At 54.2% G+C, this 17,592-nt stretch overlaps 5 protein-coding genes across 5 annotated transcripts; 2 read left to right on the top strand and 3 right to left on the bottom strand.

The window, feature by feature from the left end:
* Positions 1–474: 474 nt before the first annotated feature.
* Positions 475–861, bottom strand: CCMA1212_003143 (uncharacterized protein; the record flags this gene model as incomplete). The annotated part of the gene is made up of 1 exon (XM_073700500.1): positions 475–861. One exon carries the CDS (start codon positions 859–861, stop codon positions 475–477), a length of 387 nt encoding a protein of 128 aa, XP_073560861.1.
* A 362-nt stretch (positions 862–1,223) lies between these two features.
* Positions 1,224–1,433, bottom strand: CCMA1212_003142 (uncharacterized protein; the record flags this gene model as incomplete). Its single annotated transcript, XM_073700499.1, has 1 exon — positions 1,224–1,433. One exon carries the CDS (start codon positions 1,431–1,433, stop codon positions 1,224–1,226), a length of 210 nt encoding a protein of 69 aa, XP_073560860.1.
* Positions 1,434–7,002: 5,569 nt separating this feature from the next.
* CCMA1212_003141 (uncharacterized protein) lies at positions 7,003–8,583 on the top strand (the record flags this gene model as incomplete). The annotated part of the gene is made up of 2 exons (XM_073700498.1): positions 7,003–7,623; positions 7,696–8,583. 2 exons carry the CDS (start codon positions 7,003–7,005, stop codon positions 8,581–8,583), a joined length of 1,509 nt encoding a protein of 502 aa, XP_073560855.1.
* An 838-nt stretch (positions 8,584–9,421) lies between these two features.
* CCMA1212_003140 (Small glutamine-rich tetratricopeptide repeat-containing protein 2) lies at positions 9,422–10,804 on the top strand (the record flags this gene model as incomplete). Its single annotated transcript, XM_073700497.1, has 3 exons — positions 9,422–9,424; positions 9,641–10,665; positions 10,714–10,804. The coding sequence occupies 3 exons, from the start codon at positions 9,422–9,424 to the stop codon at positions 10,802–10,804; spliced, it is 1,119 nt and encodes a 372-aa protein (XP_073560859.1).
* Positions 10,805–11,319: 515 nt separating this feature from the next.
* On the bottom strand, positions 11,320–15,614 carry CCMA1212_003139 (Heavy metal tolerance protein; the record flags this gene model as incomplete). The annotated part of the gene is made up of 8 exons (XM_073700496.1): positions 11,320–11,757; positions 11,818–12,285; positions 12,475–12,838; positions 12,899–13,069; positions 13,140–13,170; positions 13,223–13,383; positions 13,436–14,652; positions 14,838–15,614. The coding sequence occupies 8 exons, from the start codon at positions 15,612–15,614 to the stop codon at positions 11,320–11,322; spliced, it is 3,627 nt and encodes a 1,208-aa protein (XP_073561233.1).
* Between the last annotated feature and the right edge of the window lie 1,978 nt (positions 15,615–17,592).

Here is a 17,592-nt window from a genome sequence, read left to right as displayed (position 1 = left end):
CTTGAGCCCCAATTCCGGTTTGTTATAAGCGCACGAGTAAGAACTGGCTAGAGGGAAGCTCAACGAGCTGGTTCATGTATGCACTGTATTACTGCTGCAGGTCGGACGATGATGGGTTGAGGTATGATTGATGGATAGCCTGGTTCGTTGCGCGCAACTCCTCAGGTCGGGTAAGGATTTGTTGCTACAATTTGTTTGCGCAGCCATGATGGGTTGCAAGTTGATGTTTGAGAAACCCCGCCAGATTCCCGCGGGAAATCCATCGGGTTTGGGGATTCATATAGTCCGAGAGTAGTTGCGAGAGGCTTTTTGGTAAACTGCGGCAAGGCAGGATATAAGACCAGCAGCATTTTTTTTGTCGCCATTTAGGTACTCTACGGATTGAGTAGACATGGAGCAGTTTCAACAAGACGGAGGATTATTCGGACAATGCGAGGAATTCCAAATTCCAAACCGTCGGAAGGCTAAAGAGCATCAGCTATACTGAGTACCTAGAGACGGAAAAAGGTGCATTTTTGGTTGTGAGTTTGGCAAGGCGTAGGGTAGCTNGTAGAGGCACTCCTCCATGCGTTTGTAATTCTCTCGGTATGCTCTTCTCTTTGCCAATTCTGCTTCCTGCTCAGCATCAACCGGTGCGGCGCCTTTTTGTCTCTGTTCAAGTTGCCGAATCATCTTCTTGAGATTCTCAATCTCGCCGGCAAATCTGTCAGCACCCTGGGTATCTGAGTCGATATTGCCGCCATTGCCGCCGGCAGTTTCTCCGTCTCGACTCGAGCCCAACGGAGTTGAAGCCATATCGGCCGATGCAGTGTCGACACTTTTGGGCTCGTCGGTGCCCCACTGGGGTTTGACAGAAGCCATTTGCGTTTCCCTTTGAAGCCCAAGTTGAGTGACAAAAGAACGAAGGAAAGAAAAAAAAGAAAGAAAGAAAAGGAGAAAGAAAAGTGCTTGAAAAGCAGTGTCTCCCCTTTGTCGCCTTACAAGCACCATCACCACCAAGATATCAACCGACTCCCTCAAACGAACCGTGAATTTCCAAGAAGAGCAGCACCTCCTAGAACCTCCAACTCAAAGCTCCCTCCCACCAAAACTCCAGTTACATTACAATGCAAATCCTTGTCCTTGAAAATCGAACGCCCCATATAGGAATCCAACATCACCTACTCAAACTCATCTCCCCAAGAATGCCGACCCTACAATTTCTATCGAGGCAAACGGCATCGTCAGAGAAGGATCCTCCAAATGGGCAAATCTACTCCCACCGGCACCTGGAACCGGTCGCCGCAGAGCCCCAGCAGCACCGGCAATACCAAGTCCCAGCACCACGATGATCGACGCCAGCATAGGAGGGTGGAGGGACAGCCATGGGCTTGAATATCGTCGGCGCTGCTTCCGGTGCCAGCGCGCGCGCCAGCAGCAGCAGACGCGGACATGGGGTTGCTGCTCCAAGTGGTACTACTTCTTGTGCTGCCTGTACGCTCTGCTTGTACTACCATGACCTTTCCCCCCTCCCCCCCATTCCTCACGCTTGTCTGGACGGGAGATGCGTCTGTCACCATGCCTGCAGATACGGGTACGTGTTACAACCCCTGATCAGGGTCCTTTTCTTCTCGATTCTCGATGGCCTGTACAAGAAATCCCCAGAGATGGGCAAGTTATGCCATCCAGAGATGAGAAAGATCGTGGAAACATTGGCTCAACGCCGCTTGTAGCGATTCCGAAATCGTGCGGTTAGAGCTTGGCGTATTGGAAGAAATAGCTTTGGTAAAGAGTAACGTTGTGGAAGTATGCGGAATGTACTGATGTCGTCCTAGAAACTGTCTAGAGCAGCAAAAACCCTTGGTTCAGAGTTACAAGGACCTTCATCTTGGGTTGCCCATGTACGTCCGCACGCGTCGTCACTTCGCCTCCTCCCGTTCTTGATGCTTCCCTTCGGCATATATCCCCACGGCATAGCGGTAGGAATAATTGGTGATGGTAACAGATATGGGGACGGGCTCGGACGCCACGCGGATGTCCCTCAGGAGGCGCATTCAGCTGGGCGTACAAGGGAGACAGGACAGCTGCTGCAGGCCCTGAGGGGCTTCGGCATCCGGGGGGCGGGCTTGTGCTCCCGGAGAAGACTAACACCGCGGACAGCCGTGCAGCAGGTGAGCAAGCAGCGGGAGAATGCCGAATAAAAGTGCCGCCGGGGATTGTGATATGTTCGACTTATTGCCTGTGACTAGTGCTACAACTTGTGAGTGTATTTGTGAAAATAGGGGTATGTATACCTTTATCAAAGGCATAATATAGGCACCAGCACGCAAAATATGGACGACTACCGCAACAGGGCCTAGTGTCCGCTCGTGATGGCGTGGCACCACCGCTGGGACTCCCGAACCTTTAGGTTGAGCTGGCACAGGGAGACGAGCTAGACGCACAGCTCGCGTCACTACTTTACACGAGGGGATCCTCTTTATCGAACACATCTCGAACGACTCATCGGACTAAAACAAGCAAAGACAAAAACCCACTGATTGCCCTTCTCCCCCCCTTGATTCTCATCGCCAAGATCTCGGGGTCCAAACGGGGTCCGAACGGGGTGACAGGAAGTAAGGGGCAAGGATAAGAGGGGGAGGGGGGGGGGGGCGAATCTAGGCGAAAACGGGGTGCGTCAAGCTATATCCTTCTCTTTACAAATCATCCATCAAAGGGGTTGTGGGATGGACTTCTATCTACTTATGTACAACTACTGAGCTACTGCCGGAGGACCACAAGCACTACTGCTGCCACTTCTGCAGCAACTACGCGGAATAAGAAAATGGAATGGTTGGTTAGCTTCTTCCGGGTTGTGGTACTGCGAACAGATAAAACCAAGGATCGTGAGGAGACAAAATAGTAACACTAAGGATGCTTGCAAACAGGGTCTGTCTGTGCAGGGAATACTATAGCAGCAGTAGCAGCAGCATGTACTTCCTCGGGGGGGTATGTGTAACCGGTGAGGCGGCTCGGTGGCTCTGGCAAGGATGAATATGCAGCAACGAGTGGAAACAGTTACACCCCCTCCCCCCCCTTCTTCCCTGACCGACTTTGATCTAGCCGATGATGATAGAAGGGATGGACAGGGTCCGAGATGGCTTCCGCAGTTGGTTCTTGTGAACGGAAACAAGTCCGCAATTATGCCACTACTCGGAGACGGGTTGCCATGATCCCTACTATATAGAATGCGGAGTAGTCAGGAGAGAGAGTCTTGATTCGAGCGGGTTAGTATTGCGAGCTGGACTGAAATGCCAGTTGAGGCCGTTCTCCAATGTAACCATCCAGAGATAGATAGATCAATACTAGATATGCCGTCAGACTTAGTAGTGACGAGCAAAGAGCAAGCACGCGAGCAAGCATCATCCCCGCGATGGTTGCCGTCTGGTAGGTAATACTCCTTACCACTGCGCTGTGCTCCGTTGTCAACGCCACGATAACGGCATAGCAGCAAACCTGCCGTAACGGGTGCTTTCCAGAACCATCACCTGAAATAACTCCTCCCCGAGCCCCTGGCCCGACCGTCCACGGAGTCGCGGAACACATTCTCCTCGTTGTACCGCTGCTGCGGACAAGCCGCGATAGCCATCCCTGGGAAGCGTGCAGATTTTTGAGTCGGCGATCTAGCTTGCTTGTCATCGGGGTCCTCCCCTGCCGTCGGGCTGCTGACATTCCCCAGGCTGCCGGCACGGCTGGCTGGAACCCTTGACGTCTATGCAGGCAGACAAACAGGGTCCAGAACGGCAGACTATCCATGTAGTAATACCTGTACCAGAATGCCCCCCCATGTAAGTAGGGGGTTCTTGTCAGTTGCTGCTGGCTGAACGTTTTGTTGCTGAATTAAGGCATCCCTTGTGAGATTGGTAAGAGCTCGGAAGAAAGGCATGTGATGGTCCCTGCTTCTGCGACGTGTGTCGTGAGTCTTCCGGGGGGCGAAAGCGTCGTGATAGTGTTGCAGCAGGTATGAGGCGAATGCGAGGAGGGAGTTGGTCCTATCGGATGATGCGTCTCACCCCTCCATCGGACGGCGAATATCTGTCTGAAGATGTTTGATAACGAGATATAACGTAATACTTCTATCAGTGACACCTAGCAAGAGCAGCAGAAACAATAAAGAGATTGACTGACGTCGCCGCATGAAGGGAGCTTTTGGTATATCAGGCATTACAAACCTGAAAGTCCTTGTCCCACGTTGTAGTACTCCCTTGTGCTACGCGAAGCCTTGAACCCATGGCATCATTTTGTGTAACGTACGATAAATTGGAGAAAGGGACAAAAGGACCCGGAGCTGCGCCTGTCAGTGGGAACAAGGCTGGCTGGCTGTCGATCATTCCGATCGCCATATGACATCTGGCGGCCGGCTTGGCGTGGAAAAGACGGCGAGTACCGAGCAGAGAAGGAAAAGAAGAGATGAGGAAGAGATACGATGGAGTCCGGGGATGCAGATGAGATAAGCAGCAGCCCTTGGTGTGATGCTCGTATCCGTCGTCGTGCAGCATCGTGAGGTTTGGTTGATGATATATATATATCTTGCACAGGTCAGCTACGAATAGTGACTTCACACGAGTTTCTGTATAACAAACGTCTGCTTCTTGTTGCGCACTGCATGTCAGCAGCACCTTTTGCACCCCACGCCCTGCCTCGTCCCCTGCCTCGTCCCTTGCCTCACATGAGCATCGTGGCCACGCGTGAAACGAGCACCAAGAAAACCGCTGCTCCGCCGCCGTTTGCGGTGCCAACCTACCAGAAACCTGCTGCCTGCTTTAACCACAAGGCACAAGGCGAGACAACACAAAAGCCCCCGAAACAGACGTCACACTCCCGTTCAGGATTCCCATGGAATCAGTCAGTCGAACGGGCCACGTTGGGCGACGATCCGACGGCTCCAGCGCTAAACGCATGAAATTCATGCACACAGTATTGATTCTCAGTCAACAATAGCCCGTCTCTTTGTCCCACCCACGTTTTTTCTTGCACGGGAACCCTTTGGAACTCCACTCTTTGGATCTAGCAGACCCATGGGATCGCCTGTGGACGGACAAGGGTTCGATGTCGTGAACTGAGAAGAACGAGCTTGTTGCAGAAGAAGGAGGAGGAGGCGGAGGAGGAGAAGGCGAAGAAGACGACGAAACAAAAGAGGACATGATAAATGATATGATTCAGTCCATCTTCAGAGGCTCTTGCAGCTCAATGAGTGTCAGCTTGAGGTGCTTCCATTGTCAACTTTTGCGGCATTCCACCGCCACGAAAAACCAAGAGTGAGGGGTGCCAGCTGATGAGGGGCAAAAATCGAAAGACAGCAAAAGAAGAAGAAAAGCTGCACAGTGCAGCAAGATTTGCCCCTGTTGCCCGTTCTTTGGCGCGGCATACAGTATGAAATAGAAAGTTTAGCAGCAAGGAAGGAGGCGCAAGAGTCTAGTAGATCCTTCCCCTGCACATCTCGGGCTGGACGGGTACGAGTACGGTAAGGCAGCTCAAACTCGATCTGCCCGTTGCCTTATCGTTACTGCCAAGCCAAGTGCTATATAAACCTGACCGCCCGATTTCCCCTCTTCCACCTTCTTTGAAAGCTTCTCCCCTCCAAAGCAAAATCTCCAAGCTCTCACTTCAAGACTTTTTTTCACACTTCTTCTTCTACCAAATCAAGAACAAATTCGACATCATGGGCGGTTGCGGTTGTGCTGAATCTGGCTCTTGCGGCTGCGGCTCCGGCTGCACCTGTGACAACTGCCCTGTGAGTTGCCTCTTTCTGCTTCTCTCGAGCAATAGGCCTTGTCATTCGCTTCTTTGGATAGTAGCTGACCAATTTTCGACCGCAGCACAAATAAACAAATTCCTCAACGCTCTTGATCTGGTGGCATTCCATCTCACACTTCCCTACAACTGTCGTTCGAGCTTGAAGATGCGGGCAACGACTCGATCATCCTTTGACCGGACTACATGATCAGCATGCTGGGTTGTGGCGGACTTGGGGTTGAATGGGCAGACGACCTGAGAAAGCAATAGAATCAGCACAATAAAGGCGTTCCATTGCTTAAAGGCTACAATACTCTTCCGTGATCGTAGCTTTGATGCTTCAAATGCCGTTGGTGAAGGATGTGCCACTATACAGTTGCGCAGGTGGACGCAAGTCTTTTAGGTCTCGAAATGCTGTTGATGGTGGATGGCTGATCAAGGTGTGTTACACGAAGGTACATTGCGCCGCTGTAGATTGCGATGCGCGTTGGCGTCCAGTGGGAGCGCCCTCATTCCAGCGAGTGTGTAGGGCAGCGGCTGGGTGAGGTACTGCTGTAGACGTCGAGATTGTTGCTTACCTTACCACCTAAGGTGCACTTCATCATTCTTGAATTTCTGGTAGAATGTCTCCTGTCATTATCTCTATCGTATACACATTGTTACTCTCATCTCAGCTTGACTTTTTACCCCAAAATTACACAGAAATGCTTCACTCTTCACCATCAGCAATGCTCTGTCATTCGCAAAGTACCGCGTGCTCATCATCGCGTCCCTAGAAGCGAAACTCGGGGACTTCGTGGGTACTTGGGTACCAGCGCACCTGCTCCCGACATCATCGCGGCTCTGATTGGCCCGTTCCGCGCCTTCTGTGGGCCGCTGACATCAATTATCGCTGCCTCGTGGTTGGAGAAGAAGCTCGTCACGCCTTCGAGCGGCTGTTTGGTCGGAAACGACTTGAGCCTCTTCACTTCAACATCTTGGTACGACTCAGCAGAACCGACGACGACAGCGCTTCTGCTTAGCGACGCACTCTCCGTATAGCCTTATAGCCTCGCCACTTCAGCGACCTTGTTTTTGTCAAAGCCATCGCATCAGCTTGCCTCGCCTCTGCTTGCCTCGCCTCCTTCTCCAGCTGAAGCGCAGAAGATGATGCTACGACCCGAAACCTAGCCCTCGCATACGGAACTCGCTTGTAGCCTCGATAAGAAGAAAAAGAGATCGGGGAGAAGAGCGACAACACTTACTACCATGGACTCGTCGGCCAAGGCCGAGCCTCAGTCTCCATCCTCCTCCTCCCCGCCCTCCACAGCCATCCAGGCCGCCGCCGTCGACCGCCCGTCCGACGCGCCGCGACGATGCTTCATCTGCCTAACGGACGAGGAGCCCTCCGACCCTCCAGGCTCCTGGGTCGACCCGTGCCCCTGCACGCTCGAGGCGCACCAGGACTGCATGCTGTCCTGGGTGACGGACTGCGAGCGCTCCAACAAGCCGCTCAAGTGCCCCGTGTGCAAGTCCGCCATCGAGATGGACGGGCCCTGGGACCCCATCGCCTCGCTGCACGACGCCATCCAGCAACGCTTCACCCGCGCGAGCCCCTTCATCCTGCTCACGGGCGTGTCCGTCGGCGTCCAGTTCAGCCTGCAGATGTACGGCGCCATGGCCCTGTGGACGTTTGCCGGCAAGGAGGCGCTGATGCGCTTCGCGCTGGGGCCCGAGATGGTGATTGACGGGCGGTCGCCGGGGGCGCTGCGCTTTGCAAAGGAGCGCATCGTGAATGCGCTGATTCTGATGAATGTCGCGCCGACGCTGCTCGTGAGCCAGCTGCTGCCGGGGCTGACCAACAGATACTTTATGCAGTCTGCGTCCATTGTGAGCCCTTGAAGTCCTCGAACTGGAAGGAAGAATCATGTTTGTTCGTGATGCTGACGTTTGGCTTGACAGTACGGCATCTATAGCATGATCCGAAACGACAACTTCCTGGAGTGGCCTCCCTCTCCCCGCATGGCCATGGTGGCCTTGCCCATCATCCGAAAGATGTACTTTAGCTTCTGGAGAGACTTTGTCATGCCATACGAGGTGAAGCTTAACCGACAGATCTCGGGGCTGCCGCCTCTCGACCCGCAGCAAGAGGCCGATGGCGCTCATCGGCAGGACCTGGAGCGCAACGGAGAGGGAGGGTTCATCGGCCTCCTCCAGAACATCCTGGACGTGCTGGATCCGGATGAGGAAGAGCCCGCTGCCGGGGCCAACAACGGGGGCCGCGATGCGCGAGCGGGCGCTCAGCATGAGATTCGTCTGGAGCAGCGGGAAGAGGGAGAAGAAATCCGGGTTGAGCTTCTCATCGAAGAGGTGGTGGAAGATGGGGACGAGGTACAGGTCGTGATGCCCGAGGATGAGGAGTTTGGTCGCCAGCGCTGGGGCCCGGCCCAGGACGAGCTGGCCAACGGACACGCTCAGGAGAACCAGCGGGAAGCACCTCAAGCGCCGCCCGCACGAAGAATGGGGCTCGGTGGTCTCCTGTCTAATGTGTCCAACTCCATCGTCGGGGCTCTCCTCTTGCCAGGTATCTCTTTTGCCATGGGCGAGGCTCTCCGGCTGATGCTCCCACGATCCTGGACAGCAGCTCCTCCCAAGAATCACTGGCTCTTTGGCCCGTCGCCGTCGGGGCGGCCTGGCCTGCTGCAGCAGCAATGGGGGCGCAGCTTGGTGGGTGGGTGCCTCTATGTCGTCTTGAACGACGTGATCCGGGTGTATAGCAAGTCTCGCAAGGTGGCAGCCATGCAGAACCGCAAGGTGAAGAATGTAGATCGACCGCGACGGAGAAAGTGAGTGGCGATGACGATGGGACGTTCACACAGCTGGGGAGCGACTGATACTGCGATTTGTTCTGCATCAACACACACTGGCAGCGAGCATGGGAAACAGGGGCATGGGAATGGAGTTTGGGCGGTCACAGGGCAGGCCTATTGCTCTTTGAATTTGAAATCTGGCGGGATGATTGCGTACCTTGCTTATGAAGAAGACTCTCGCATGAGGGTCTATCAGAATGGTACCTACTAGTACTTTTGGGTGGAATGGCAAAGGGGGCTGCTTCGGGGGTGGTGGTACATGGCCGGCATATTCAATCCAAGTCGTACGGTAGAGCCGTACGTGTATTTGTAGCCAGCAACAGGCTGATGAATTCATATGCTTCTCATATCAACAAAGAGTACGAATTCTGCTCTATTGTGAGGAGAACTCCTCCTTATTCAACGTGTTATCATCGGCATCAATCAATCCCTCTACACGCATAAATCCAAGTAACACCTGCTCCGTATAGTAGACAAAGAATATTCCAGCACCCGCGCCTTGCCACTTTCAGCCCCTCCTCTCCAATAATCCATGACAAGCCTAGGTAATAAAAACCGGGCGGTACATGCAAACCAAAACCAACCCAAAACCAAAGCCAAGCCCCGCGGGGTCCCTCCCAGTCCTCAGCTTTTTTCTCCATCTCGGAAATCTTGCTGCTTCCTTCGCCGATCAATCCTCGCTTTTTTGTATCCTCACCTCCCACCGTTGTCGAAATCGAATAGCTTCAATTTTTTTTTCCTTATTATATATTCAGCTTCCTCTATAACTTCTTCCTTGCGCTTCTCTCTATAAAAGCGCGCCAACCGCAATCTCAGCCATGGTACGAATCCCCGAATCGCTCAACTCTCTTCCCTCCCCCCTCTTGCCTCCCCGCCTGACTCCGAGCCGCATCATCACCATCATCAACAACCACGCAAAAACCACACAAAATGACACCCTCATTACTACCTCCATCACCCTACCAAAAGAGAGAGGAAAAAAAAAAACACTCAACATGTCCAATCCGACTAACGCAACCATGTAACCCCCCAAACAGGCCGCCCAACAAACCCCCAAGCAGCGCCTCGCGCTCGCCATCTGCGACTTCCTCTCCACCTCCACAACCGACGGCACCCTCACCGCCGACGACAAGGACTCCATCGACGTGGCCATCAACTGCATTGCCGAGTCCTTCAAGGTCGACCCCTCCGACGAGGCCGCCGTGAAAGCCGCCGTCGGCCCCCAGAAGCTCCTCAACGTCTTCACCCTCTACGAGAAGCTCAAGCCAAAGGACGACAACAGCTCAGCCTCCGCATCCTCAACCTCCACATCCGCCGCCCAATCCTCGCCCTCCTCATCCACCTCCACCTCCCTCCCGGAACCGACCGACGCCCAGAAAAAAGAAGCCGAAGGCCTCAAATCAAAGGGCAACGCCGCCATGGCCCAAAAGGACTACGCCGCCGCCATCGACCTCTACACCCAGGCCCTGAACCTCCACCCCCGCAACGCAGTCTTCCTCTCCAACCGCGCCGCCGCCCACTCCGCCGCAAAGGACCACGCCTCCGCCCGCGTCGACGCCGAGGCCGCCGTCGCCATCGACCCCTCCTACACAAAGGCCTGGTCCCGCCTCGGCCTCGCCCGCTTCGCCCTCGGCGATCCAAAGGGCGCCATGGAGGCCTACCAGAAGGGCATCGAGTACGAGGGCAACGGCGGCTCCGACGCCATGAAGAAGGGCTACGAGACGGCCAAGCGCCGCGTCGAGGAGCTCGAGGCCGAGGATAACGTCGCCTCCTCCCGCGGCGGGCCCGGCGCCGGTGCCGGTGCCGGTGGCATGCCCGATTTCAGCAACCTTGCTTCCATGTTCGGCGGCGGCGGCGGCGGCGGCGGTGGCATGCCCGACCTGGGCTCCATCATGAGCAACCCCATGTTCGCCAGCATGGCCCAGAACCTCATGAGCAACCCGGACCTGATGAACAACCTGATGAGCAACCCTCGCCTTCGCGACATGGCCAACCAGTTCAGCAGCGGAGGTGGCATGCCCGACTTGGGATCTCTCATGTCCGACCCCAACATTGCCGAGATGTAAGTTCCCTTTTCCCCCACACCGATGTGCAATGGTGCAATGTGTAGCATGCTCATCACTGGGTTTTCTAGGGCACGAAATATGATGGGTGGTGGCGGTGCTGGAGGTGCTCCTGGCTCCGGCGGTGCGGGACGGTAAGGCGACTTCGATATTGCAAGAGGAGGACGAAGCGGGACCAAGGAAACAGGTACAGAAACAAAAGGCCCTACATCTTCAGCTAGATAGGACCGAGTAATGGGCGCAATGGCCGAAGCGCGCGTTGTTAATGATATGAATAGAGCAAGCTAAACTGGCACTCCTTTTCCATCATGATGATGCTCGCACTGGGAGTCCCCATCGACACCAAGCAGAGTGCCTCTGGAACCATCCCTAGTATATACATATATAACACTGGTATACTGTCGCCTTTCTTTGATCATTCTCCCGTGCTGCTCTTCCATTCTTCATTCTGATAGCAGTCCCATCCATTCCCTCACCAGACTCACGCAAGATGTTCATCGCCCAGCAAATGCATGCTGTGCAACTCGGTCTAGGCGTGCTTAACCATTATGTATATGATAATGTCTATACAAACCAAAACAATATTGCGTCAAAAAGCACCTACATAGTCCTGGGTGTCTTCTGTCTTTATCCCCTGGTTCTGATTGTGGTTGTTAGCTGTTGGGTGCTGCTGGGCCTTGGGGAGCGCGGCCTCGGCGTGCACGTTCGGCTCCGGCTCGCATGCGTCTGATGCTTCGACCAGGTCGGCTGGAAGTTGCCACGGCCGACAGATTCTCGCCAGTCTTTTGCGGTGGTTGATTCTCGTTCCTGGCGGGGGTACCTGTTGCCGGAACGGGGGTCGTATCCCTCACCACTTTGGTGACCGTAGGGGTTCTTTCCAATCTTCGCTCCGGGCTTTCCTTGGGAGCAGGGCTTGGGTATATGCCGCATTTGCCATCGCTTGAGTTGCGTGGGGGGATCGGAAGTTGCCTCACGGCGGGCAGGCCTTTGTTGCCAGGCTTGGGGATCAGAGATGGCGCCGGGCTGCTGTTGCTGGTGCCGCTGCCGCTGCTGATGGCTTGGGAAATCGGGGCGGATACACGACGTTGCTCCTGTCAAATGATTTAGTCGGCTTGCCATTTCAGTTCAGTGGAACTGTCAGGTATACATACGGTAGTGTCATCTGCTGGCTTCGCTGGAGACAGGTTGCGCTCGGCGAACTCGGACACAGGGGAGGTCGAAACGGGCTCGCTCCTTGACTGGACGCGACGGGAGTAGCGCGGTCGCATGAACGTGACATTGCCATTCTTGGAGGGTATGGCATCTGTATCTGCGGTGCTTTTTGCATCGCCAAGTGTGGGTTGGTTGAGTTTACGTTGTGTAGACGGTACAGCGTCGTTCGTATTGGCTTTCTTCTCCACGAGATGCGGCTTCACGTTCGAACCTTGGACAATCACTACGGGCATAATGCTTGGTGCGCGGAGCTCAGAGACGGTGACACTGCTCTCAGAACTGCCTTTTGCTTCCGAGTGCCGACTTGAGTCGGTCAAGAGGCTCTTGGGTGTACTGTTCATCCCGCGTTCGTCCATGATGGACACTTCGTCGGACCATCGTAGTTTGCTTGGGTGGCCGGTGACTGCCTAAGTCCCAGTCTTTCCAGCGGTCGAAGAGACAATCGGATAGGCCGCGGACGTCGATTTGGTAGAGGGAATCGTCGCGGTTGCTGCCATTGACCGAGGGGTGAATTCAGGGGCCACTGGATTCAATCGGGACCCCTAACAGGATCCGTCAGTATCTTGTGGAGCCTCAGAGTTAATGTCAGAATCTACCTCCTTCTGACACTTCTTGCCTGCGGGCGCCTTGACATCGCTCTCTTGTGTCGCTTTGCCATTGCTTTCTTGCACCGCCCTGGCATCGCCTTCTTGGGCCACTTTAGCGGGTGCGCTTTCGTCTTGCGGCTCGCACGGCTCAGTGGACGTTCTCTCCGAGCAAGAATCGTTGGCAAGAGTCTTTGCATCATCCGACACCTTGGCAGAGTCGTTGTCCTGCGGCTTCAAGAATACTTGCTTCGACCACAGATCCGCGTATCGCCCGTTGGTATTGATGAGCTCATCGTGAGTGCCCTGCTCGATGACCGTACCATTCTCAACGACGACAATACGGTCTGCATTCACGATGGTGGAGAGCCGGTGACTGCGTCGACATTGGTCAGTAAATGTCCCGACGACTCAGTAAGTACGAGAGGAAACATACGCCACAATGAAGGTAGTGCGGCCCTGACAGAGCTTCTTGAACGAGCGCTGAATCTGCTGCTCGGTATCTGTGTCGACTGCGCTTGTAGCCTCATCTAAAAGCACAATGTCAGGCTGCTTCAAGATGGCCCGGGCAATCGCCACACGCTGGAGCTCTCCGCCAGACAGTTTCCTGTGATGGTCAGCTCAAGGCTCTGGAACTGGATAGGAGAATAATCCAAGAAATAAAGCTAAGTACTCACACTCCTCGTTCGCCAACCCGCGTTTCGTAGCCTGGTCACAAGGTCAACATACGTATACCGATACTAGATCCTATAGCCCATACCATTCGTAAAACTCAAGATCTTATCATGAACACTGGCAGCCTTGCACGCTTCAAACACTTCTTCGTCGCTTGCAGTGATTCTGCTATAGCGCACGTTGTTCATGATGGTGTCATCGAAGAGAATGGGACTCTGAGGAACGATGCCCACACGATCACGCAAACTAGAAGACATGAATCAGCAATGTTAGGGAGGCCGTATGGATGACAACTTACCTAAAGAGATCAACATCGCGAATATCTTCACCGTCAATCCGGATACTGCCTCCTGTGACATCATAGAACCTGTTCAAGAGTTTAAGCAGGGTCGATTTACCTGCTCCAGTTGCCCCTACAAAGGCCACTGTATGTCCTGCCGGGATCCGCAAGCTGACGCCGTTGATGATATTCTTCTGCTTATCATAGCTGAAGCATACATCCTCAAACACAACCTCCCCAGATACAAACTTGAGTGGTCGCGCGTTCTTCTTGTTCTGAACCGTAGGCTTGGTCTTCATGACGGCCAAGAGACGTTCCGCATCAATGAAATTATCACTCACGCTCTTGCCCAGCCTCGCGAAAAACTGCAGCGGCGCAGTGAGCTGAGCCCAATACATGAGAAGCATCGCAAACTGTCCCGGCGTCGCCTGTCCATTGTGAATACGGAAGACGGCGAGAAAGGCACTGGCCATGAGGCCCGCAATGAGAACAGTCGTCTGAAGTGCAATGGAAACAAACCAACTCATCATATACTGCTGCTCCTTAAGCCATCGGTTCGTCACTGCGTTGGCATGTTTGTTGTCCTCAAAGCCGATCTGGTTGAAGGCGCTGACGGTCTGCCACCCAACCAGCCCAGAATGTCGAATGTGATGCTCTTGATACATGGCGTTGACGCGTTTGCGGCTGGCCAACTTGGACCCGGCAACTAAGCGGGTTGCGAACATGATGAAGACGGTCCCGGTGGCCACGGTAATCAGGCCTTCGTATGGACCAAAAGTGATGGAAAGGTAAACAACGGCAACGCACATGTCAACCAGCATGGGGACGGCAGAGAGGAGAACATTCTCGATTCCGTTTGAGACAGCATAGCCGCCTTGGATGGCCATCAGCATGTCTGACGAGTTCTTAGAGTCGTGGAAATCAGCCGATAGGTTCATCATATGAGAATATGACGCGCGAGTCAACGCATCCTGAGAATAGTACTTGACGGGTATCCACAGCCGCTGGCGGACAAGCTCAATTCCAGACTCAGAAGCTGCCAGTCTAAGCAACGCGAAAACCAGGACGGCTGCCCAGGGGCTACCAGATGCATCACTAAGGGTGTCCATGATGATGCCGGTTTGACGTGGTATAAGAAGATGCAGCGCATTCGAAATGAGAAGGCATAGCATGACGGCTGCCGCGCGTAGCTGCAGTGTGCGGTTCCCAACAGGCCAAATGTAGGGAAATAGGATCTAGAAGAGGAATGGTTGTCAGCTGAACATGATTCAGTTATTGTCTGAGAGTATAGCCTCTGCCGATGACGGGAGGTCTCAGTGCCGTGTAGCCATAAGCTATGAAGCCAGCATGGCTCGAGATGGGATCACGGCAGTTGCGTGAGTGTGTCTGGATCGAGAAGATGTATACGGGAACTGCATACCGCGAAGCCTTTGGCATATTCCCACCAACTTCCGACTTCTTCGAGCCTCTTCTCCATGCTTTCACGGGCTTCTCTTTGTCTTCTTTCCCAGTTGTACTCTGTGTCGGACGCGGTTCCGCTTCGTGTTGTTGATCCATAGGTGGAACTGTCGCCATGCTTTCCAGCAGCTGCTTGAGTGTCGGCTTGGTCTCCATCCGGCTTGGGTAGAAGTGACTGCCTTTCCTGATCTGTCGCTGGGGGTTGGGCTTTCGTCCAAATGCCAAGACAAGTCCATACCGCTAGAGTGAGGAGCGAAGCAAGTCTCAGGCAGAGGACTGCCATATGGAGCATGTCATAAGTGGTTTGTACCGTTCGACTTGTATGAAGAACCGCCAGAACCACCATGAGGACCTCAAAGAACAGCGCGATAAACCATGACCCGCGGAAAGGATACCATACGATGGTGTCGGATTCACGAAGCTGAATGAACAGGATGCCGAAGACAAGAGTACATGACAAATAGTTGATAACCTGATGCTCGAGGGGAGCAGCTTTTTCGATGATGGCTTGTGTGCCGAGGATGATCAGTTGAACGACGTATGTAGACAGGAAGAATCCGAGTATGTAGATGACGGCCCTACGACTAGGACGCTCCGGCCGGGCATTCTGAGTCTTCTTGAGAGCTTGCAGAGTGCATGTAGCCAGGAGAGACGAGACGAGATAATAGAGAAAGACAGCAGCTGGATACAAATACTTGAGAGCCACGAGGACCGCGCCCTCGCTGGCAACGGCAGCCATGTTGAGCCAACAGCCAGATGCCAGGAACCCCTTGACGGAGTGATATGGGCTACCGCTTTTGCGGATCCAGATGACAGGCGGGATGTAGACCCAAGGCCCAGGTCGATCGATGTCGAGGGCTGAGTTGCAATAAGCGGACGGCTGGGAGATTCAGAGATACCGGAACGCGGTATGGCCGTGTCGATTCGGGACAAAGCTTGGTCTTGCGGAAAAAGAGAGAAAAGCTGACTACCTAGACAAAATAGATTCGACGAGAATGTCTGCAGTAACGTGGTAGTATGAAGCGGACTAGAGTACCGGATCACGGCTTGAAGATGGGCGAGAAGATGCAGCGCTGGGACTTTGAGTTGGCATGCGCTGTTTGCGAGATGCGAGTAAACAGTAAACAATGGGTTCGAGGCGAAATTGCAGGAAGAAGGAGTAAGGAGGAAGAGGAGGAAGAAGGAGGTGAAGGTGAGGAGAAGGACAAAGAGGGAGGAGGAATAGGGATGGTGGTTTGGTAGTCGGAGGAGGAAGGAGGGAGTCGCGGTCCTTCACTTACAACCCAGCGGAACTCGAATGATGAGGCAGGAAGCTCTCGGGCAGGCGGCCGGACACTCCTGCTAAATCGAGACGCAGCAATTGATTGTCAAGTGCAGCAGGTGACGTAAAAGAGCCACAATGGCGAGAGGAAACAAGGAGAGAATAAAACGGAGATGAAGATGGAAGAGAAGAGGCACTCGGGGAGAATATCAGGTTTGGCACCTCCGGTAAACAAAGGACGGGCACAGACGGCAATTGCTAGGCCTGGCCTCCAGCTCGAGATGCTTGTTTGACTCGCGCCTCTGGCCACTCGAGCGCCTTTCGACCGTCTGCAGTTTGTCCTGGTCGTGGCTCGAGCTCTTCAAGGTTGTTCTTCCAATGGCTGTCAGTCTCTCTCCCCCTGGCCACTGTCAACCGTGCGACGGAGGGCAATGGTCATGAACAAAGCATCAAGCTTCGCGTCTGGAGCCGCCTCTGGAGCTGCTTGAGGTGCCATGCTTGCTTTTGTACCGGTATGTATGAGTACTCGCTCCGGCGAAGCTCAAGCCCATCAAGGTCAACGGAGGGAGCGCATGCAGCTTGGGCTGCAGGACGCCCAGAGTCCCGGGATCCCCTGTCGCCCCATCGCCTTGCGCCGAGTCTGGAGTACATGTACTCATTGAAGGCCTGATATGTCCACGGGCCCCTTGCTTCGAGTTACTTTGCGAAGTACGTGCTCGTACTTCGTACACGCAAGGCCGTATCAAACCCAAGGCATCATGTCCGAATTGTTTGCGGTGCTGGCGCAGGCGCGTATTGAATCAGCTGCATGCTTATTCCCATGCGGTTGCTGCTGTGCAATGTTTGCTTTTCATTCATTTCTCCTGGTCCTTGTCCTGTAGCAGAGAGTTTAGACTAAAAACGCTTGACCACTGCAGTGGCTTCGGTACCTGTCTCTACCGCTTGTCGATCCTCAGGCACCAACTTGAGACTTTTGTCCTGCATCCCCGCGGCCTTCAACTCTCATCATGGACGGCCACATTTGCTATCGACCACCCGCATCACTCGCCAATCGACAGCCGCTGGTGTGCCAATAAAACAGTGTTTGAAAGTCTAAACTGCTGCGGCCGCCCATCAGAGAGCTACTCCTCTAGCTCAGTTGGGCCGGGCTAGGATTGCCTTGGCACGAAGCAGTGGTCCATGAGAGCACCGAGCGGTCAGTCTGAAGCACTCAGAGGCCAGGACACACAAGAATCCCTGTCCAGCCGGAGTATACGAAGCTGTTGTTCCCAAGCAGCGGACGGAGGGGCCAAGCAAAGATGACTGGGCCAAGGCGTTCTCTCGAAGCGTGGGACGGACTGTGGTACGGGTTGAGTAACGAGGTACGCTGAGGTGCTCGAGCGCCACATCACGAACCCAACAAAGAGAAAAGAGACAACCACCGAGCAATGACGTGCAGCCACCGTTACGGCCCGAA

The sequence above is a fragment of the Trichoderma ghanense genome (assembly GCF_004382785.1).
Source record: "Trichoderma ghanense strain CCMA-1212 chromosome Unknown scaffold_2, whole genome shotgun sequence".
In the NCBI taxonomy this organism is placed as follows: domain Eukaryota; kingdom Fungi; phylum Ascomycota; class Sordariomycetes; order Hypocreales; family Hypocreaceae; genus Trichoderma; species Trichoderma ghanense.
This window is presented reverse-complemented; position numbering and strand designations above follow the sequence as displayed.